Consider the following 21,815-nt stretch of genomic DNA (forward strand, 5'->3'; position numbering starts at 1 on the left):
GACTCAGTGGTGGAGCGCTTGCCTTGCATGCCTGAGGCCCTGGGTTCAATTCCTCAGTACCACATAAGCAAAAAGAAAAAAGCCAGAAGTAGCGCTGTGACTCAAGTGGTAGAGTGCTAGCCTTGAGCTGAAGAGCTGAGGGACAGCGCCCAGGCCCAGAGTTCAGGCTCCATGACCGGACCCCCCCAAAAAAAAGAAAAAAGAAAATAAAGATCCAGGGTTGGAGGCCTGGATCAGGTGGTAGAGCACCAGCCAATGAGTGAAAGCAAGTGTCAGATACTGAGTCCAAGTCTCCCCCCCCCAAAAAAATAAAACCCAACCCTTGCCTTGTATTCATAAACTGCTTTGTTAAATGACAACTCCCTTGTGTAACTATTTAAAGATGATAAAAACTAAAATAAAGGGTTGGGAATAACCAGGTGCCAGGGCTCACACTTGCAATCCTAGCTGAGATCTGAGGATCACAGTTCAAAGCCATCACGGGCAGGTAAGTCCATGAGACTCATCTCCAATTAACCACTAGAAAACTGGAAGTGACACTGTGGCTCAAGTGGTAGAGTGCTCACCTTGAGCTGAATAGCTGAGGGACAGCATCTAGGCCCAGAGTTCAAGCCCACGACTAACTGACAAAAAAAAAAAGGGGAGAGGGGCTGGGAATGTGGCTTAGTGGTAGAGTGGTTGCCTAGCATGCATGAACCCCTGGGTTCAATTCCTCAGTACCACATAAACAAAAAAAGCTGGAAGGATGCCCAGACCCAGAGTTCATGCCCCATGACCTACAAAAACCAAACAACAACAACAAAAAAAAAACAGGGAAGGCAGGGAATGTGGCTTAGTGGTAGAGTGAGTGGTGAAGCCCTGGGTTCCATTCCTCAGTGCCACATAACAAAAAAAGCTGGAAGTGACACAGTACCTCAAGTAGTAGGGCTCTAACCTTGAGCATAGAGAGGCTCAAGGACAGAGCCCAGGCCCTAAGTTCAAGTCCTAGAACCAGTCAAAAAATTAAAATAACAGTTCCCAGAGGATTCTGGTGCAAGTGTTCTGGCACCACAGTAGTCCCTGTTCCTGTAATTGCAGGAATGAACATGAAGGGAGCATGATGCCACCCAGTAGCATTAGGATCTGTGACGTGGGCTGTCCCAAGTGGCCTGCCCACATTCAGCTCTTGTCCTTTTCCTTCTTAAGTCTCACTGAAGCAGAATCAGCTCCCTTATGGAAAAGCAGCCAGCGTATCTTCTTCGGGTTTTTTAACTGGAAAATATCCAGATGATACAGATCTTTCTAATTTTCTATTCTCAAGATTCTCACTGCTTTTCACTAGGAAGAATGACTTAGTTATTCTTGTTTTTGTCATTATCCTTAGCAAGGACTGTGGCAAGTCCTGGGGAAGTGCAACTTTTCCATGATAAGAAAGCAACTGTTGCCGGGCGTGGTGGCCCACACCTGTAATCACAGCACTCAGCAGACTGAGGCAGGAGGATCGTGAGTTCAAGGCCATCCTGGGCAGCATTTCGAGATGCTGTCTCAACAAAAAGGAAAAGGAAAAAAAAGAGACTCTGAGAACCTTGTACAGACAGGTCAGAGGTGCCACAAATGTATCAGGTCAGATAGCAATATAGAAATGACAATATGGTAGCTCCACATAAGTTAAATAAGGATTGCTGTCTGAGGGGGGCAAGATGGGTTGCTTTGCTGCTGCTACTACTATGGTAAAGGGCCTAAGGCAGATGGACTCCCTTAGCAATCAGTGTCTCCTTGCTTTGCAGGACACAGACTGGGTGGTGGTGAAGGAGCCTGTTATCAAGGTGGCTGCCATAGACAATGGGCTGGCTTTCCCATTGAAGCATCCTGACTCCTGGAGGGCATGTAAGTCTGAAGGCCTCTGGATCTGGCTTTGCTTTTGCTTGGACCCAGTTGTTGTCTCATTGTGCAAGGGATATAATAATAGTACCTCTGTGATAGAATTGTTCTAAGAATTAATGAACCATTGCAGCTCAGGCCTCGAACACCACAGCCAGGACATGGCAACTGTGCTATAATATAAACCATTATATGATTTTTTACCATATGTTTTTATTATGTATTTATTATATATTACCATACGTTGCTACTATTCCCACTATAGGAATATGAGTAATTAGAAATTAGAAGCATAGTGTTAGAGGTGTAGCTCAGTTGTAGAATGCTCACCTAGTGAGTGAAGTCTTGGGTTTGATACCTAGCAGAGAAGGAAGGAAGAAAGGAAAGAGAGGGAAGCAGGAAGGGGAGAAATTAGAAGGATAAAGATGAGTTTTCTCATGTCAATTTTGCATTCCCCTTATTCTTTGTTGGGATTGTGTTTTCATAATTGATTGTTTGAGTCTCTAGATAAGCCGCTATCAGTATGCCCTGTCTTTCCTTGATGATATCCCTTTCCTCCATTCTGAGAATGGAAAGGTGAAGAAATACAAAGAGGAAATCCCTAGCTTCCTTTTGAAGCACTTGTTTTATTTTCTGGACCATTTCAATATCTTAGTGGCAACTAGTTGCATTTGGATAGGCTTGCATCCTGGGAGGTCATGTCACATCTGGAAAAGTGCTCTGGGATTAGGTTGATCTGGGTTCGAATCATGATGTCTCTACTTACTAGCCAAGTATTTATGGTTAGCAGCACCTTAAAGTGGTTGTTTTTATCTTCTGTTATATCTCAGGGAAAAAGGGGCTCTCCCTTTGAAAGTCTTCTAATGGTAAAAGACACAGATAATGGCTTGAACTTTACTTTTGGTTTTCTCCTTTTCAGATCCTTTTTACTGGGCCTGGCTGCCCCAGGCAAAAGTTCCATTTTCTCAAGAGATCAAAGATTTGATTCTTCCAAAGATATCTGACCCTAACTTCGTCAAGGACTTAGAGGAGGACCTCTATGAACTTTTCAAGGTTAGTCCTAGAAACCTCCTGCATATGGAAGAAGGCATTTCTAATGTCTTTTCTTTCTTTTTTTTCTTTTTTGTCAGTCATGGGGCTTGAACTCTGGGCCTGAGTGCTGTCCCTCAGCTCTTCAGCTCAAGGCTAGCACTCTACCACTTGAGCCACAGCGTCACTTCTGGTTTTCTGGTGGTTTATTGGAGATAAGAATTTCTCAGCTGGGCTGGGAAGGTGGCTGAGTGGTAGAGTGCTTGCTTTGCATGCCTGAGGCCCTGGGTTCGATTCCTCAGCACCACATAAGCAGAAAGAAAAAAGCCGGAAGTGGCACTGTGGCTCAAGTGGTAGAGCGCTAGCCTTGAGCTGAAGAGCTGAGGGACAGCACCCAGGCCCAGAGTTCAGGCCCCATGACCGGACCCAAAAAAAAAAAAAGTTTCACAGCTTTTCCTGCCTGGGCTGGCTTTGAACCATGATTCTCAGATCTCAGCCTCCTAAGTAGCTAGGATTACAGGCGTGAGCCAACAGCACCCAGCTCTGTCTTTTCCAATTGGTCCTGGCTCAAGCCAAGAGAGAATGACTAAGCACCTATCTGATGTGAGTTAGCCAATGAAGTGTAAGATCCTACAGGGGAGCAGCAGGATCTGGTTTGGATGGGTTTGGGGGGGAAAAAAAAGCCGTTCTGATGGATTGATCACACTGATGTGTCCTGTGACAGGTGTTGTACTGTGTCCATAGAGCACTCACTTTTTATAAATGGAGTACTGATGCCCACAGTGAGTTATGGAAAACGAAGAATTTTCTCATTGTGTATTTCTACATTTGTAAGAGAGGAAGTTCTTATGGTGCTAGTTGACTTCACTAAGCTTTTTATGTAGGTTTTCTGTATTCGAAAATTTCTACTCTGGGGAGAAAATGGGTTCTGGTGAGACTTCCATGTGGGTACTCACTTTTTCTGACTTTTTTAAAAATAATTTTTTATTTAGATTAGGTGAGGACATAAATTTCACATATTTCACAGTATTGTTGGAATAGTGATTCTTTTTTGGTTTTTTTTTTTTTTGGTCCGGTCGAGAGGCCTGAACTCTGGGCCTGGGCGCTGTCCCTCAGCTCTTCAGCTCAAGGCTAGCACTCTAACCACTTGAGCCACAGCGCCACTTCCGGCTTTTTTTCTTTTTTTGCTTATGTGGTGCTGAGGAATCGAACCCAGGGCCTCAGGGATGCAAGGCAAGCGCTCTACCACTGAGCCACCTTCCCAGCCCCTGGAATAGTGAGTGATTCTTAAAGTCACAAACACATTTTTTTAACTTTCACAACGCAAATTGTCATTATCATGGTCTATAAAGTTTGTGAATTCTGTGAACTTGGACAGTACACTATTTCTTCCATATCAGGTGATATTTACATTTCTTTCCTTTGCTTAGTGTAAGCTGTTCCCTCTTTCCCTCTCATTCCCTCCCTCCCATCACTGCCTTTGACTCTAGTGCAGCTGATGGGCCCCTCTGTTGTATGTTTTCCCATTTTCCTCTGATTCTGTGTCCTCTGCCTAGCTTCCCTCAGAGAGAGAGAGAGTGTGTGTGTGTGTGTGTGTGTGTGTGTGTGCACGCGCGTGTGTGTGTGTGTGTGTGTGTGCTCTTGGCTTACTGCAGTCAAAATAATTTGCTCTAGTTCCATCCATTTCCCTGTAAATGCCATTATTTTTTCCTTTCTAATGTTCTGCCTTTCTCTTGCAGAAAGATCCTGGTTTTGACAGGGGCCAATTCCATAAGCAGATTGCTGTCATGAGAGGACAGGTAAGCCTAGGACATCCTCAGGTGTCTTGTTACCATCTCCCTGGGAGGGAGTTTAGAAGATATATAAGGATATATAAAGCTCCACGGGCTGGGGAGGTGGCTCAGTGGTAGAGTGCTTGCCTTGCATGCATGAGGCCCTGGGTTCGATTCCTTAGCACGACATAAACAGAAAAATCCAGAAGTGGTGCTGCGGCTCAAGTGGTAGAGCACTAGCCTTGAGCTGAAGAGCTGAGGGACAGCGCTCAGGCCCAGAGTTCAGACCCCACAACTGACAAAAAAAAAAAAATATATAAAGCTCCTGTTTTCAGTCTATGCCATACATATTTGTGACACTGCCCTATAACACATAGGTGAGGGAAGGTAGCCCTCCCCAATCTCCCACCCCTTCCACAGTATCTAGTAGCACTGTGTGCTTTTCCCAGTGCCTTTTGGTGGATACATTATTGTTAACTTAACCAACACTCTTGTGTTCTCTAGTTGCTCAAGGCTAGCTACGTGCCTTGGTGATTAAGGTTAGGCTCTGGAGTCAGACACCCTAGCAATTATTGTTTATAATAGGTTAGTAATAATTCTTGGCACAGTTCATAGAGGATTGCATGAGGTAGTACATATCAAGTGTTAAGTAAAAATAGTCTGGCACATAATAAATACTCATCTATTGACTGTGGTTACAAAACTGGGCTTTTAAACCCCAAGCCCAAAGTCCAGAAGTCTGAAGTTGATCCAGCCACTCACTCCACCCCCAATGTCAAATAAAGAGGCAGAGAAAGGAGATTTATTAAATGGCAGGCATGGAAAGACAGTGCATCTTCAACCATCTTCTGAGATATAGCCAGTGATTTCAGTTAAATAGGCGGTAAGAAAAGTATGTATAGTTAAACAGTCCCAAAAAGAAAAAAGAACCAAACCAAAACAAAAAATCTGATTTCTGTTTCCTGGAGGTCATTTCAGTAAACACTATTTTATATGATCAGAGACACATAGGCATTGTGCTTTTGTGTTCCTCTTCTAAGACTGTCCTCACTGTGTGTGAATGCCTCAAGAGGATCTGTTCATTTTTAAGCTTTGATTGTCAGTTTGCCTTTCTGCCTTGTCCAGTACCATCGGCATGCAGGAGAGTGCCTGTTTCTTTGAACTCTCCCCACTTCCAAGGTTATGAACTTTACTTAACAAGGGCAAAAAAAAAAAAAAAAGAGGAAGCATTTGTTTTCATTTTTGTTGTGAGATAGTACCCCAGGGTGGTCTCTCAATTCTTGGGTTCAAGTGATCTTCCTGCTTTAGCTGGGACTACAGGTGCATGCCATTATGCCCAGCTTCTCATTTGTATTATTACTATTTATTTTTGTCAGTCATGGGGCTTGAACTCAGGGCCTGAGTGCTGCCCTGAGCTTTTTTTTGCTCAAGACTATAGCTCAGCCACCTTGAACCACAGCACCACTCTGGTTTTTCTGGTGGTTTCCTGAAGATGAGTCTTACATGGCCGGGTGCCAGTAGCTCACACCTATAATCCTAGCTACTCAGGAGGCTGTGGATCTGAGGATCACGGTTCAAAGCCATCCTGGGCAGGAAACTCCGTGAGACTCTTATCTTCAATAAACCACCAGAAAACCAGAAGTGGCGCTGTGGCTCAAGTGGTAGAATGCTTGCCTTGAGCTGAAGAGCTGAGGGACAGCGCCCAGGCCCAGAGTTCAAGCCCCACAACCAGGAAAAAAATAACAATAAAAAGGAAAAAAAGAGTCTCACAGACTTAACTGCCTGGGTGGCTTTGAACTGCAATCCTCCGATCTCAAGCCTCTTAAGTAGCTAGGATTACAGGCATGAGAGGCTTCATTTGTTTTTTGTTTTTTGTCAGTCATGAGGCCTGAACTCTGGGCCTGGGCACTGTCCCTCAGCTCTCCAGCTCAGGGATAGCACCCTACCACTTGAGCCACAACTCCACTTCTGGCTTTTTCTGCTTATGTGGTGCTGAGGAATAGAACCCAGGGCCTTATGCATGCAAGGCAAACACTATCACTGAACCATCTTCCCAGCCCTTCATTTGTATTTTTTTAAAGTGACCATTTGCCCCTTAATGCCCATTTGTATTCCTACTATTATAGTTTCCATGATTTTCCACTGGTGTTTATTATTTCTTAATGACTTGTAGAAGAGCTCTGTCTGCTGTTCTTCCTGCCAGAGGCCAGACCTGTACAGCTCAGGCCCTTCCCTCACCCTTCTTTTTCCTATTGCAGATCCTAAATCTGACCCAGGCACTGAAAGACAACAAGAGTCCCCTGCACCTCGTCCAGATGCCGCCTGTGATTGTCGAGACAGCGCGTTCCCACCAGCGGTCTGCTAGCGAGTCCTACACACAGAGCTTTCAGAGTCGGAAGCCTTTCTTTTCATGGTGGTAGCCTTAGAGGCAGGCAAAGGAAAACCTGTGTGAGACAGAGGCTGGGAGGAAGCCTGGAGACCTAGGTACAAGGAAGCCAGAGAAGTCTGTGGACAGCATCGCCTTTCAGAGTCCTCCCTCCTGTTCGAAGCCTCCCTTGGGGCTTTCCCACCCACAGGGAGAAGCACAATCAGGGACGAGAGTGCTCCTGGGCCCTTCCCAGTGCTGGGGAGGCTGGAGTTCCAAGCAGGGAGTCCGGGTGGCTGCAGAGGAGCAGTGCCCTTACAGCAGCCTCCTGGAGGCAGGTTGGGAAAGTCCCTCCTTCCCTGACACCCTGCTTCATTGCAATTCCCTATTATATTCTGCATCAGAAAGAAAAACAAAACAAAACAAATTTCAATGCTTGTAGCAGAATCCAGTTCCTATCATGTCAGAAGCCTTGAATTCAAAATTTGCATCGACCCAGACATTTGGGTACTTACTCCCATGAACCAATCAGAGGGCCACTGGGTGGCTCACAGTGCTGGGACAGAAGCCTCACCTTTCTATCTTTGCCAAATTTTCCCCTTTTCCTCTTAATCATGCAGTACTGGCTCCTTGTGGAGGGCAGCTTTTGCTCTGCCCTTCCAGCAGTTCTACATGTGATTTATAGATGCTCTCTGTTCTCTGCCATGCTATGGCTTGCTGTCATTCAAGCAGAGGCAGGAGAGCTAGCCTTAGTGTTTCTGTTTTAATGGGAAGTTGGCTCCCTGCCTGTGAAGATGATCCACACGGTCTAAGTTTATGCCGGGAGCTGGGAGTGGTCATGAATGGACCTATCCCAGCCTTGCTTCCTGAGTCCTAGTCCTCTTCAGACTTGTTTCTGTTGTTTTACATATATTTTTCCAACTCTTTTGACTTAGGAGTTCAGTTTAGGTTCTGGGGGTGGGTCTCTGGGAGTATTCTGGAATAAACTGGCTCTTAAGAGGCCAGGATACCAGGTCCCTGGGCTTCTTTAATGTTACTGCTGCTTGTGGTGGAGGCAGCTTGACTTGGGATTCTGTCTCCTAATTGGCAGTTTCCCTTTGCTCCCTGGCTTCTGTCCTGGGCTTGTTTCTTCATGGCTTTTTGAAAAAGTTTGAGCCCAAAGGAGAGAGATCTGCAAACCGTCCCCAGTGCCTGCCCAGCTCAGTGTGTATCTCTTTGCTTCCATGTGTCTTCTCCCAGCTGTCCCCCCTTGCCAGGTGTTCAAGCCCTTTCTACACCAAAGCAAAGAATGGCCTCAGGAGGGAGTAAAAGGGAGTCACCTATGGCTGAGGGGCAGCTGTGTTCATGGTCTGTGCTGTGGACACCTGTGGTTCTTGTATCCTGCGACTGGTCAATCAGCCTTGAAAAGAAACTATCTTGAAGGTTTGAAAACAGCCAAAGAAAGGGAGCGAGGGCTATTGCTATGTGTCTCCTCTGCCTGTCCACCTCCCACCATCCAGGAGGCATAGCAGAAATTTCAGCCCTCCTGTGAACCGGGCCAGACTGCCTCGCCGTCCATTCCAGCTCAAGAGTCAGCTTGTCCTCACCCAGCTGACAGGAAGTTTGAGCCCTAGATAAGCATGCCCTGTGGACAGACACTACGCCACCACCTGCCCTGTCCTGACAGTCCCATTCCGCCCACCTGGACTCTGGCCTGGGGAAGCAGATTTAAGAGAATAGTTGCCTCCTGACCACACAAGCCAGGCAGGAGCCTAGGTGTGCATCACTCTCCACAGACAACATCATGCTGGCAAGGCTCCCCACTGGGGTGCTCAGGAGAGCCAGGGGTGCCTGAAGAGGAGCCTAATGCTTCACCAGCCTCATCTGCACGGTCCAGCTCCAGACCAGCCCTGCAACTTGGAGGAAATTGGGTCCAATTTAAGGGGGAGCCTAGTTCCAGGCCTGCAGGCAAGAGTGTAGGCTGGTCCTTTCCTGGCCCATCTCTTCTCTCCCTTGAAGCCTGTACTCAGGTTGCCTTGAATGTGGACTTTGGGAGGGCTAGAGGCTCAGAGTGCCTGGGCAGGCTTCTGGGTGACACTTCTAGAATAGCTGTCCTGCCCACCTGCCTGCCCTTCTCTGGCAGTGGAGGGTGGGCTGTGCGCTGCTGCTGCCCTCTATTGGTCTTCTAATGCACTGTAGAAATTGTATGTAATGTATTTAAATCAATGCAAATGTATGAATAACAAATCAAGTTCTGACCTTTTTGGCTGGTATTCTTTGGGGGCAGGAAGACAAGGTAGAGTGCATTTTTAAGGACAAGGAAACCTGTGTTTCTGCAGAGTTGTGGAAACTCCTGAAGTTACCTTTCCTTAGTAGAGGAAAGTACAAGTCCCAGTGCTCTGAAAAGTGAAGTGTTTTCCTAACTTATTTCAGAGCCTGACCTGAGTCTATATTGACATAATACTATTGTTAATCATACATAGGCGTTGGTGTGAATATTTGTTGTAGAAATGTTTCTCTCTTTGATTTTTTTTTGCCGATTGTGGGGCCTGAACTCCCACTTCCAGCTTTTTTTGCTTATGTGGTGCTGAGGAATCGAACCTAGAACCTCATGCATGCAAGGCAAGCACTTTACCACTGAGCCACCTTCAGACTTACCCCCCCTCTTAATAGGGACTATATAATAATTGCACTGACTGCTTCATACCCCAGAACTATCAAAGGGTCATCTTGTCCCAAGGGGTACGAGGGTGGATTTTCTTGGTCACTAGAGGGCAACGTTGTCCTATGTGTGTATCATTGCCTTGTTGAACGCTGGCTCCTTTAAGTAATGGATGAATAATCAAGCAGGTAAGAGGGGGAAAAATACTAATGACCACACAGTCTGTTTCTTTTGAGGTGGAGCCAGAACAGTAGGAGAAAACCTCATCCCAAGGTTTCCAGGCTGTGGGATACTTAGGATAGTACAGGCACATAAAGAATGATTGATCTCTTTCCCTGCCATAGAATGATTGGCCCATAAGCATGAAGCCATCTGAAGAGCTGGTATTTGCTGCTTTTTGCAACAGGCCAATGCCTGTTGTGTGGGGCCAACTGTCACAGCCTTCCCTCTGCCCTTTCCTGTGCATCAAGACTATCTAGAGACCCTCCCACATGTCTTCTGGACCCTCTAGAAAAGGAAGCTGAAGCACAGGGGCTCTAGGATATGGTAGAAAGAGAAGAAGCCTGCCCCAATTAGCCTTCTTGGGGAATTCCCATGAGAGAGCCCTCCATTTTACTACATACTCATGCAGTTCTTGATGCAAATGTTTTATTTGCTCATTAAGCTGTGGTTTCCTTGTGCTGCCTGATGGCAGCCTATTGGACTATGGTGACAATGGGTAGCTGGCACATTAGTGACAAGTGGTGAGAGGCTGCACAGGAGTACCCATTCCTGGACTCCTAGGGGAATATCATGCAGCCCAGTTACAGTGCTAGGTCAGGGCAGGCTCGAGGCAGGAGCGGTTCTGATGTCTCCTTACTCAGGCGACAATGGATCCCATAAAATACAGAGTCCAGTGGACTTATTCTGAGCTGAGCAGGTGGTGGCAGTGCCCACCTTCTTCATTTACCCAGAAAGGACTTCTTGCCTCAGGTCTCCCTTCACCTCCTGAGGCCTTTTGGCGAAAGTTCCTGTGACTCCAGTGGAGGATGCTGCCATTCCTGGCACCTCCCAGTGATCAGTGTCTGATCTGGTGAAGGTAGCCTGTGGGGTCTGGCTTCCTCCAATTCCGGCGGATCCTGGTGCTTGTTCTCTGGGACTTGCCAAACTGCTCACTGGAGGTTGTCTCAGTAGACATGCTGTGTGGGTTGGTCAGTGGAGTGCTAGGCTCTGGAACTCTGCTGGAAGTAAGTATACAATAAGCCAACATCAACAGGAAGAATAGGATAGAGGCTTGTATTTTGAGTGTCCTCATGATGGAGTATAAAACACTGTTCATGGCAAAATGAGCCAGGTTTCTGGTCTCATCTCTGCCCCCTAAGAAATGTATGACTAGGCAAAGCTTTCAGATTTCTGTTACAAAGAGTATTGGTCTGGCTCATGACTGTAATCTTAGCTACTTGGAAGGTAGAAGTTAGGAGGATCAGAATAAGAAAGTTCAAGCGGCCCCATCTCAACCAACAACTAGGCATGGTTGTATGTACCTGTCATTCCAGCTTCATGGAAAATGCAAATACAAAGATGGTGGTGAGGCTGGCAAAAGTGAGAACGTATTAAAAAAAATAGTGGTAGCAAAAGGGCTGGGGACATGCTTCATGCTTTAAGCTAGGGGCAAACATCTGCTTAGTAAGCTCAAGATCCTGAGTTCAAATCCAAAAGTGCTAGTCTAGATCAAAGAATGGGAGACTTAGTTTACTTTTACCTTTATCTTGCACTCATTAGACAGTGACACTAGGGTTTGTTAGTTGGTCAGTTGTGGGCTTGAACTCAGGGCCTGGGCACTGTCCCTGAGCCCTTTTGCTCAAGGCTAGCACCCCACCACTTTGAGCCACAGCTCCACTTCCATTTTTCTGGTGGTTAATTGGAGATACAAGTCTTAGGGACTTTCCTGCCTGTTCTGGCTTTGAACCGTGATCCTCAGACCTGTTTCTTGAGTAGCTAGGATGATGACAGGTATGAGCCACCATCTCCCAGTTGACACTAAGGTTTTAAGCAGTAATTGCCGATGACCTGGACTTCATTCAAGCAGTGAAGCTGACTTGGCATCTCAGACCTGATGAGCTATTCAGGTCTTACTTTCGAGGGGGAATGGAGATCACAGAGGGGAGGGTGCCTGTTGTGATAGTCATAGGCCAGGTGGTTCAAACCTCCCTGGAGTTTGCTGCTCCTGGGCAACGATGGATGACGGAAGATGCCACTTCAAGGTATGGTTTCTACAACTTATAACATGGTGCTTCGGCACTACATTCTGCTGCAGTCTCTTGTGTTCCCAGACATAAGGTTTTAACCAGCTTTTGAGTATTATTCTTTTTTCTTTTTCTTTTTTGCCAGTCCTGAGGCTTGAATCAGGGCCTGGGCACTGTCCCCGGGCTTCTTTTGCTCAAGGCTAACACTCTACCACTCGAGCCACAGTACCACTTCCAGCCTTCTTTGCTTATGTGGTACTGAGGAATTGAACCCAGGGCCTCATGCATGCTAGGCAAGCACTTTAGCACTAAGGCACAATCCCAGCCCTATTGAGTATTACCTATTCTACAGGGGAACAATTCTTTTTCTTCCGAACAGTTCTCCCTCCTAGAGGACAAATGTCATAAAGTATGGTGGTACTGCTAGAACCAGGCACCTCATCCCATAGGAGTGACAGAGTAACATGACTTCTTCCTATTTGAATTTCATAGTCATATGATTCCAGCACCCAAAAAGCAGTCTTCCAGGTGGAACCAAGTGGCACTGTGTGGTGCTTCCAGCAACCCCAATAGTAAGCACTTTCCAGTGACACCAGTTCCGGGTCACACAGCCCAGACATCACTGCTACCCTTTCCTTAGCCCCTCAGTCCCAGGCACTCACCTGAGCCGGCTGCAGTGGTGGAGTGAGTGGCCCAGGACATTCTGCTTTGGGGTCCTCTTCCTGCGTAGCCTCCTCAGGGCCTCTGCCACACGGTGGTCCCCAGCACACTCCCAGATGATCTGGGCCCGCTCCTCAGCCAGCTGGTCCCCGCTGCGCTGAAACAGGCTCTGGATTTGCAGTAGCTCAGCATCCTGGAAGATGTTGGCAGATGCCTGCTTGCGGCCCCGGGCCTCAGTGGGGGCCTGCCAAGTGGGTGGTTCACTTACCACAGAGGCTGGGGTGCCCATTATGGGTGCTCTGTGGACATAAACCATGCAGACATCAGTTTGCAGCAGGCCTTTCCAAAAGCTGTGGTCCTGACGCAAAGTTCTCCCTTCCCCAGGATTTAAACTATAGGAAGGGTCTTGCCTTGGAACCATGCTAGATTCTCAGGACACTTTGTGGAGATAATATAAAAATGGACAGCAAAAGTTTTTTGTTTTTTTTTTTTGGGGGGGGGGTCGGTCGTGGGGCTTGAACTTGGCCGGGGCATTGTCCCTGAGCACTTACAGATCAAGGCGAGTACTCTACCACTTGAGCTGCAGTGCCACTTCTGATTTTCTGGTGGTTTATTGGAGATACATGCCTCAAGGACTTTCCTGCCTAGGCTGGCTTTGAACTGTGATCCTCAGATCTCAGTCTCCTGAGTAGCTAGGATTTACAGGTATGAGCCACCAGTGCCCAGCAGCAAAACTTGCTTTAAAAATTTTTTAATTTTTTACAGTTACATGAGTAAGATAATGAGTACATTTCCTATTGAGCATTGTTACCCCTCTGTTTTTCCACTACCATTCCTTCTTTTCCCACCTCCCCTACTTCTCCCTCCCCCCTCACCAAAGTTGTAAAGTTCATTTTCAACATAGTGTCTTGTACATCTCATTGTTACAGCAAAACTTTTTTTTTGGGGGGTGGGGGAGACACGCAGTCATGGGGCTTGAACTCTGGGCCTGAGCGCTATCCCTCAGCTCTTCAGCTCAAGGCAAGCACTCTACCACTTGAGCCACAGCACCACTTCTAGTTTTCTGAGTGGATTATTGGAGATAAGAGTCTCATGGACTTTCCTGCCTGGGCTGGCTTTGAACCTCGATCCTCAGATCTCAGCCTCCTGAGTAACAATGATTACAGGCATGAGCCACCAGCGCCTGGCTACAGCAAAACTTTTTAAGTGCTTATATCAGATACAAAGTGCTTGTATCAGATACCTGGACTTTTTTTAAATTCATAGCAACTGCAATCAATTGCTGCTTGCCCCCATTTTACAGACGAGGTGCCACTCAGGTTAAATGACTTGTTATATCACAAAGCCTATATAAGTGTGGGACCTGGAGGACCTAAAAACTTCTCCAGTCCATAAGACCCCAAATCTATTGAGTACTAAGCACATGCTGCTGTAAGAGCTTTCTCTATAGAAGCTCTGTGTTATGCACAGCAATCTTATGACGTAGGTCCTTTTATCCCATTAGAAGGAGAACCTGCGGAAGAGAGGTTACATGATCTGCAGTATGCCACTGGAACTGAATCAGACAATGATGCAGAGGCCCAGGGTCTGTGGCATAGAGGTGAGAGAGGGGTTTGGAACTGGGCTACTATGACTGGAAGTCTCCCTTGCCATTTCCTGGCTCAGGGCTCTTCATGCCCTAACTGCTGGCAATAGGACAGACTTCGTAGGGCTAAGGCAAAGACCAAAGTGATTAAAACTGTGCACAGTGTTCTGTCATAGATTGACTTTCTCCCCCCCAGATGCTTGGGATGTTGGATTTTTTAGATTTTTTTAATTAGTTGTACACATACAATGAAATATTTGGAGAACAAGATCCAAGTTGAAAAACAAATAGTTTACGTTTTCTATATGTCATATACACACAGCCTGCAGATAATTTATACAACATTTTAAGTCATTTTGTATGTGAAATAAGGTTTCATGGTGTGGAGTTTTCCACTTGTGGGGTTACGTCTGTATTCAAACTTTTGGATTTTGGAGCATTTCGAACTTCGTATTTTCAGATTAGGAATGCTCAACCTGAATACACTTCTCAATTTATTCAACCTCTCTAAGCCTGTTTCCTTAGTAAAAATGGGGGGTGGGGGCGGTAATACTCACTTTTCAGAAAAATGATAGAGATTAAATGAGCTTGGTGTGGTATCAGTCAACTGTTAGAAATATACAACTCTGGGGCTGGGAAGGTGGCTCAGTGGTAGAGCGCTTGCCTTGCATGCCTGAGGCCCTGGGTTCGATTCCCAGCACCACATAAGCAAAAAAGAAAAACAGCTGGAAGTGGCGCTATGGCTCAAGTGGTAGAGCACTAGCTAGCCTTGAGCTGAAGAGCTGAGGGACAGCGCCCAGGCCCAGAGTTCAGGCCCCACGACCGGACCCAAAGAAAAAAAAAAAAGAAAGAAAGAAAAGAAATACACAACTCTCCAGTGTCAGAAATAAATAGACACACAAAAGATATAAAACGAGAGATTTTGTCAAGGCAATTTACTTTTTTTTTTTTTTTTGGTCAATTGCAGGTCTTGAACTCAGGGCTTGGGCACTGTCCCTGAGCCTCTTTGCTCAAGACTAGCACTTGATCCACAGTGCCACTTCTAGTTTTTGTAGGATTTTTTTTGGTCGGTCGTGGGGCTTGAACTCTGGGCTTGGGCTCTGTCCCTGCACTCTTCAGCTCAGCTCAAGGAGATCATTCTACCGCTTGATCCACAGCACCACTTCTGGTTTTCTAGTGGTTTATTGGAGATAAGAGTCTCACAGACTTTCCTGCCCGGGCTGGCTTTAAACCGTGATCCTCAGATCTCAGCCTCCTGAGTAGCTAGGATTACAGGTGTGAGCCACCAATGCCCGGCTCACTTCCAGTTTTTGAGTGGTTAATTGGAGATAAGAGTCTCATGGGGACTTTTCTGCCCAGGCTGGCTTTGAACCATGATCCTCAGATCTCAGTCTCCTATAGCTAGGATTACAGGCATGAGCCACCAGCGCCTGGCAAGGTAGTTTACTTTTGCACAAAAGAGTACATGAAATACGGTTTCTCTACCCAGAGGTGGGCAGGCACATGAGACAGAGCACTGTGCTAGGTTTTTATCCCAGTCTAGACTGTCCATCCTTCTTGTCAAGGAGTTAGGCTCACAGTCTAGGTACAATTGACAACCAAGACTAGAAAGGGGGCTATTCTTACATTTTTCTCAAAGATTTACCATTTGTTTGTTTGTTTTTCCATCACAGCGGGATGGGAGTGGGACTGGGAACAGGGTGGCTGGCAGATATAGTTGGAAGAGGCCGATGAGATCAGTGGGAAGCTCCTACTCAAAAGGGGGTCTTTATTCCTCTTAACTCCATCGATAAAGATTTCTCTGACAAGCAGCACACTTGGTAGTTACAGTTTTATTCTTTTAGCTCTTTTAATGAAGATTTATTTCCCTTGGGCTAGGAAGGTGGCTCAGTGGTAGAGTGTTTACCTTGCATGAATGAGGCCCTGGGTTCAATTCCTCAGCACCACATAAGCAAAAAGAAAAAAGCTAGAAGTGGCGTTGTGGCTCAAGTGGTAGAGCGCTAGCCTTGAGCTGAAGAGCTAAGGGTCAGCGCCCAGGCCCAGAGTTCAGGCCCCATGACCGGACCCCCCCCCCCAAAAAAAAAGATTTATCTCCCTAACATGATTACCTGGTCACAAGCAGCACACCTGGTAATTAATTTATTTTTTATTTTATTTTATTTTTTGGTCATGGGGGCTTGAACTCGGCCTGGGTGCTGTCCCTCAGCTCTTCAGCTCAAGGCTAGCGCTCTACCACTTGAACCACACTCCACTTCTGGCTTTTTCTGTGTATGTGGTACTGAGGAATTGAGCCTAGGGCTTCATGCACGCAAGGCAAGCACTGTACCACTGAGCCACCTTCCCAGCCCTTGACAGAACTTTCCTAAGACTGCTTTTTCTCACACTCCCAACAATCAAAGCAAATGTAAATGTCCTTTTTTGGCCTCTCTGGCTGTTGTATTTGCATCAGGGGTTTGATGTGGACCCTACACTTCCCTCAGGTAGTGTGGCCAGAGTCAGCCTGTGTTTTCTCCTTCTCTCTCTCACTCCATTCCTGATGGGGAGGGGCAGGTCCTGCTCTTTTCCAGGCCTAAGCTGGGCTCCTTTACAGAGGAGCCTGCTGCTGCTGGAGGTGGCTGTCCAGCATCAAAGAAAAGTTCAAATATATTCAAACAAATGTATGTACTCATGGAAAGGAAAAAAACAGCAGGGAGCTACATAAATAAAAGCATTTCCAGAATCCTTTGCTCAATCCACTTGCAGAAAGCAACCCTTATCCTAAACTAACCTAACCTGCCATTTGTTCTTTTGTTCCCTGGAGAGTTTGAGTCATCTCTCCACCCCATTCAGCCTCCTCCTAGAATGATTATCCCCTACTCTGCCCCGGCCTTCCCTCCACCTCACCTCATAACCACCCTCCTTATTCCAGTAATTTCCACACTCAACTCTGTCCCAGTTTCTATCTTAGAAACCCACTCTCATTTCAAAAGATTCAATGCCTAAAATAAACACACACAAGACATCTATGATATATTTAACTTCATAAGCATTGTATATTTCACCTGGAAAATAGGACTGTAAAAAACTGCCTGTAGGAATTACTGTGGGAATCCAGTTAAAACCTAGTATGTATGATAATTAACCTCCACTCCCTCAGGCTCCTGGTATAAATATTCTGTAACCAGAAGGCAATATTAACTAGGGAGCTCTTTCAGGCTGATAGGAAGAAATAGAAACAGACTATGGGATATTTGTTCTGTGTTTTCCTTTGTTTGCTTGGCATGTCAATACATGGGCCTGAACTCAGGACTTGGGTGCTGTCCCTTAATGTTTGATCTCACGCACTCCCCCCTCCCAGCTCAAGACTAGCGCTCTACAACTGGAGCCAAAGCTCAATGTCTGGCCTTTTGCTGATTAATTGGAGATAAATGTCTCAGACTTTTCCTGCCTGGGCTGTCTTCAAACAGTGACCCTCAGTCCTCAGCCTCTCGAATAGTGAGAATTAAATTATTCCCCATCCACCGGGCTGCCATTGCAGCCACTCAACTCAAGAATACACATATTCCCATTTCTCTAACTCACAAAGGGAAAATCCTGACAAAGGACAGTAAATTATCCCACAGGGTGGAGTCATGGAATTTATTTTCATCTGCATACTAGCATCAAGGTTGTTTTCTTGGCCTTGAACAAGTGGCACTCTTTAGAGGAAAAACTCCAGCTTCCACAAAAGAATTCTAGAACTAGCTCGAGCAGTGACTCATGAGTCAGAAGACTCAGGATTCCAGCCCTGGTCCTGCCACTCACTGGCTGGCAGGCCCCAGGTAATTCACATCACCTCTACAGGCCAGTTTCTCCCTTCCTGCTGTGAGAACTCACCTGGTATGGAGAATCAACATACATATGACAGGAAAACGAGCATAAAGCTTCTTGTCCCCTGGCCCTAGGAACTGTGTGTATGGACAAGTGTGGCTAATTAGGTGCCTACCAAGTCAGAAACCAGAAGCTTCCTACAGAGGGTCTGTGGGATCATTATCCAGTCAGAGTCACTCTGCTGTAAAGTGATCAAGCAGAAGATAGACCCCTCTGTTGGCCTAGAAGATGAAATGATGTCCTTTCTCTCAGAGCCAGGCAATCTCCCTCTATCCCCAGGGAAAGAAAGGCAACAAAGATCAGCAGGACAGCAGCATCTGTCTTCAGAGAGGAAATGGCTTGGGGTCTGACTTCCCAGAGAGTCCCAGCAACCTTTTCAGGGCAGCAAGGCCTAGACTGGGCAGCCTCTAGTCAGCCAAGTTCCAAAGTAGCAACAAGAAACAATCTAGTGGGGCTGGGCAGGTGGCTCAGTGATAGAGCGCTTGCCTTGCATGCTTGAGGCCCTGGGTTCGATTCCTCAGCACCACATAAGCAAAAAGAAAAAAGCGGGAAGTGGCGCTGTGGCTCAAGTGGTAGAGGGCTAGCCTTGAGCTGAAGAGCTGAGAGACAGCGCCCAGGCCCACAGTTCAGGCCCCACGACCGGACACCCCCCCCCCCAAAAAAAAAGAAAAAGAAACAATCTAGGAAAGTGTGAGTGTCCAGCCTCAACTATATACTCTGGGAGCCTGGGGGAGGGATTGGCACCTCTAGATTTTAGGGACTGTCACTCCTGGGAGCCTCCCCCTGGGATTCAGAGGGCAGAGCAAGACTGGTAATGAATGTAAACAGATCCCAAGTAGGGTTAAAACTGAGAAATTTGGTGAAATGGTGATCAGAACACTTTTTTTTTTTGGGTCCGGTCGTGGGGCCTGAACTCTGGGCCTGGGCGCTGTCCCTCAGCTCTTCAGCTCAAGGCTAGCACTCTACCACTTGAGCCACAGCGCCACTTCTGGCTTTTTTCTTTTTGCTTATGTGGTGCTGAGGAATTGAACCCAGGGCCTCGAGCATGCAAGGCAAGCTCTCTACCACTGAGCCACCTTCCCAGCCCCCAAAACACTTACTATCAGAAGAAACTTTTAGTCTCATTTAATGTATTGACTAGATAGTTTCTCCCTAATTTCCTGGACAAGAGCTTAATCCAGGAAGGTCAGTATATACTTGAATAATGGCACTTTTTAAAATTGGAAACTGAAACCACAAGGCTATTAAAAGATTACAAATCTATCTTTAATTTCAGAGTTGCCACAAAAGAAGATAAGCATATACGTGCACAAATGAGTTAAAGACTCATTGCAAAATACTTTAATTTGACATAAATTGGGTTCAAAGTGAATGCCCAAAGTATAATATCAAACATTGAAAGATCAAAGTTCCACATGGTTTGACTCAGGCAATAAATAAAGATCTGTAGAGCTCTAACAAATAGGTGTATTTAAAAAGTGACTCACTCCAATTGGAGTGCCTATGGTTCATGCCTGTAATCCAATCCTCACTACACTGGAAGCTGAGATCTGAGAATATGAATTCAAGGCTAGCCTAGATTTAAAAAAAAAAAAATCCATGATATTCTTATCTGCAACTAACCAGCAAAAAATCTGGAAGTAGAGGTGGCTCAACTGATAGTGTCAGCCTTGAGTGAAAAAGCTGAGAGGCAGTTCCTAAGCCCTGAGTTTAAGCAATCCCTGGCATTGGCGCACACGCACGTGCGCGAGCACACACACACAAGTGACTCACCTAGCAATGCGTCTGCAGTATGTAAATAGGATGCATAATTGAGAGTTCTTAGTAACATGGGAAGTCAGGCTGACAGTGGTTATCTCCAGAGGTTTGGGGAGGTGCAAGAGGTGGAAAACACTTGGGGGAGCTGGGAAACTCCTAGTTCCTACTCTGCTTGTCCACATTGAATAGCCCCAGTAATAGCAATAAACTCTATAATCAGAGGCCAACAGCCTCTCAGAAAAATAACTAGCAGCGCTGGCCCAAAGCCCATATCAACACTGGCCTTCAGCTCTGCACATACATGGCACTGGACAACAGCCAAAGTCCTCAAGTAGTTCAACCCCAGAACCCCCACATACAAAATCATAGCTGTATTATTATTATTATTATTATCAACATGGTTTTTAAATTCAGGGCTTCAGGCTTAGTAGGCAAGAGCTCTACTTGAGACACGCCCCCAGCCCTTTTTGCTTTGTTTTCCAGATCCAGTCTTCCACTGTTTGCCCAGGCTGGCCTGGAACATCGATCCTCCTATTTCTCTAGAGTAGCTGTGATTACAGATGTACACTGCCGCACTGCGATGACACATACAGAACAGAGCATTTCCAGAGAGTCTTCTTAGTCCTTACATGAGGTGGCATCATCAAACACCCCCCTGAGGAGGTAGTTATTGTGAAACTCATTCTACAGATAAGATGAGCTTAGCCGGGCGCTGGTGGCTCACGCCTGTAATCCTAGCTACTCAGGAGGCTGAGATCTGAGGATCATGGTTCAAAGCCAGCGGGGGCAGGAGAGACCGTGAGATTCCTATCTCCAATAAACCACCAGAACACCGGAAGTGGCGCTGTAGCTCAAGTGGTAGAGCGCTCGCCTTGAGCTGAAGAGCTGAGGGACAGCGCTCAGGCCCAGAGTTCAAGCCCCACGACCGACAAAAAAAAAAAAAAAAAAAGATGAGCTCACGAAGTTTAAGTAACTTGCTCCAAATCTCACAGCTGGTAGGTGACAGAAGCTGGAATGTACGGAACAATTGGTCCGAACCCAGCACTCACGCTCTCAACCCTTGTTATTTTTGTTCCTGCCAGGTGGCTCAGAAGAGGTTCTGGGGAAACAAGGGCCCAGAAGGTTCTGACACCTCTTGGAGTCTGCTCTCTGCTTCTGCAGGTTTGGGAAGTCGCCAGAGAACCAAAGGCAAGGACTCCCAAGCCAGCGTCTGCGCCCTCAGCAGCACACCGACGGAGTTAGGACCGGCTGTGCGCCGCCACTCTGTAGGGCAGCGCGCACAGACCTCAGATCGGGATGGGGCAAGCTAAGACTTGCCCATCCCCACCTCTCCACGGCTATTCGAAAGGGCGGTGCGGGGCTGGGTTTCCTACCGCGAAGGTGCTTGCAAGGGCCGGGCGGCAGTCACACACAGGACCAGAGCTCGGGAAAAGGTATACTGGCCGAGGTCCCACGGCGACCCCCCCACGGTGGCCGGGCGCTCCCCCACCCCCTCCGCGGGGCTCAGAGGTAGCCTCACGGTCAAACAATGGATCCCTAAATGTATCTAGTGGTATACGACCCAACAGCACCCAGGTGGCTCCCGGCGCCACGGAGCCAGCCCTCCGATCCACGTACCTGGTTGCCCAAGGCGTGTCTCTCGTAGCCCCAAGCTGGCTCGGGTCGCCCGGACCACAGCCACGGTTCCCCGGGAGAAATCGCTTGCGAGCCCCGGAACTGCCAATCCTCTGCCCCAGCCGGCTTGCGAGCTCCGGAGCCAGCCTTCCAAAATCGAACGCGGAGATCCCGAGGACCAATCAGCGGGCGCAACCGGGGAGGGGCGTGTCTATCCAGACCCCCCTCCTCCCCCCCCCCCGCCCCGGGCCTCCAAAGTCGTGCGCGGTGATTCGTTGCATCCAATCAACGGCGGCACAGCCACGAGGGGGCGTTCCCTGCGGGCCCTTCCGTCCGCCCCGCCGCCCTCGCTCCGCCCTCGGAGGAGCCCTCTTCATTGACGTCAGTCCTCAGGACCTGCGTGGTTTCACTGGCGCGAAGGCCGGGCGGGGCCGCATTCCTGCCCCCGGGTGCGGCG

General features: G+C 47.3%; 2 protein-coding genes across 3 annotated transcripts in view; one reads left to right on the top strand and one right to left on the bottom strand.

Annotated features, from left to right (window-relative positions):
- The window catches only part of LOC138830133 (phosphatidylinositol 4-kinase type 2-alpha), a 35,880-nt gene extending 26,624 nt beyond the window's left edge, over positions 1-9,256 (top strand). The window contains exons 6-9 of the mRNA XM_070026548.1: positions 1,767-1,866; positions 2,780-2,913; positions 4,629-4,688; positions 6,920-9,256. Coding sequence (XP_069882649.1) covers positions 1,767-1,866; positions 2,780-2,913; positions 4,629-4,688; positions 6,920-7,081 — 456 coding nt within the window. The 3' untranslated portion in view covers positions 7,082-9,256. The remainder of the gene's footprint in view (positions 1-1,766; positions 1,867-2,779; positions 2,914-4,628; positions 4,689-6,919) is intronic.
- A 1,048-nt stretch (positions 9,257-10,304) lies between these two features.
- LOC138830103 (arginine vasopressin-induced protein 1-like) lies at positions 10,305-21,488 on the bottom strand. Of its 2 annotated transcripts, none has more exons than XM_070026501.1 (3): positions 21,362-21,488; positions 12,555-12,851; positions 10,305-10,884 (listed from the first exon to the last, which is right to left on the bottom strand). In XM_070026501.1, exons 2-3 carry the CDS (start codon positions 12,839-12,841, stop codon positions 10,725-10,727), a joined length of 447 nt encoding a protein of 148 aa, XP_069882602.1. In that variant the 5' UTR covers positions 12,842-12,851; positions 21,362-21,488; the 3' UTR covers positions 10,305-10,724. The 2 variants fall into 2 exon arrangements, with proteins under 2 accessions (XP_069882602.1, XP_069882601.1); XM_070026500.1 differs by having other exon boundaries at positions 10,305-10,887.
- Positions 21,489-21,815: the final 327 nt, after the last annotated feature.

Source organism: Dipodomys merriami, unplaced genomic scaffold (genome assembly GCF_024711535.1).
Source record: "Dipodomys merriami isolate MVZ:Mamm:240054 unplaced genomic scaffold, mDipMer1.0.p SCAF_184, whole genome shotgun sequence".
Lineage (NCBI taxonomy): Eukaryota > Metazoa > Chordata > Mammalia > Rodentia > Heteromyidae > Dipodomys > Dipodomys merriami.

Coding starts and splice junctions, on each gene's coding strand:
- LOC138830103 (XM_070026500.1), bottom strand. CDS start 12,841: ATGGGCACCCCAGCCTCTGTGGTAAGTGAACCACCCACTTGGCAGGCC. Junction 10,888..12,554: donor CACCACTGCAGCCGGCTCAG/GTGAGTGCCTGG, acceptor ACTTACTTCCAG/CAGAGTTCCAGAGCCTAGCA.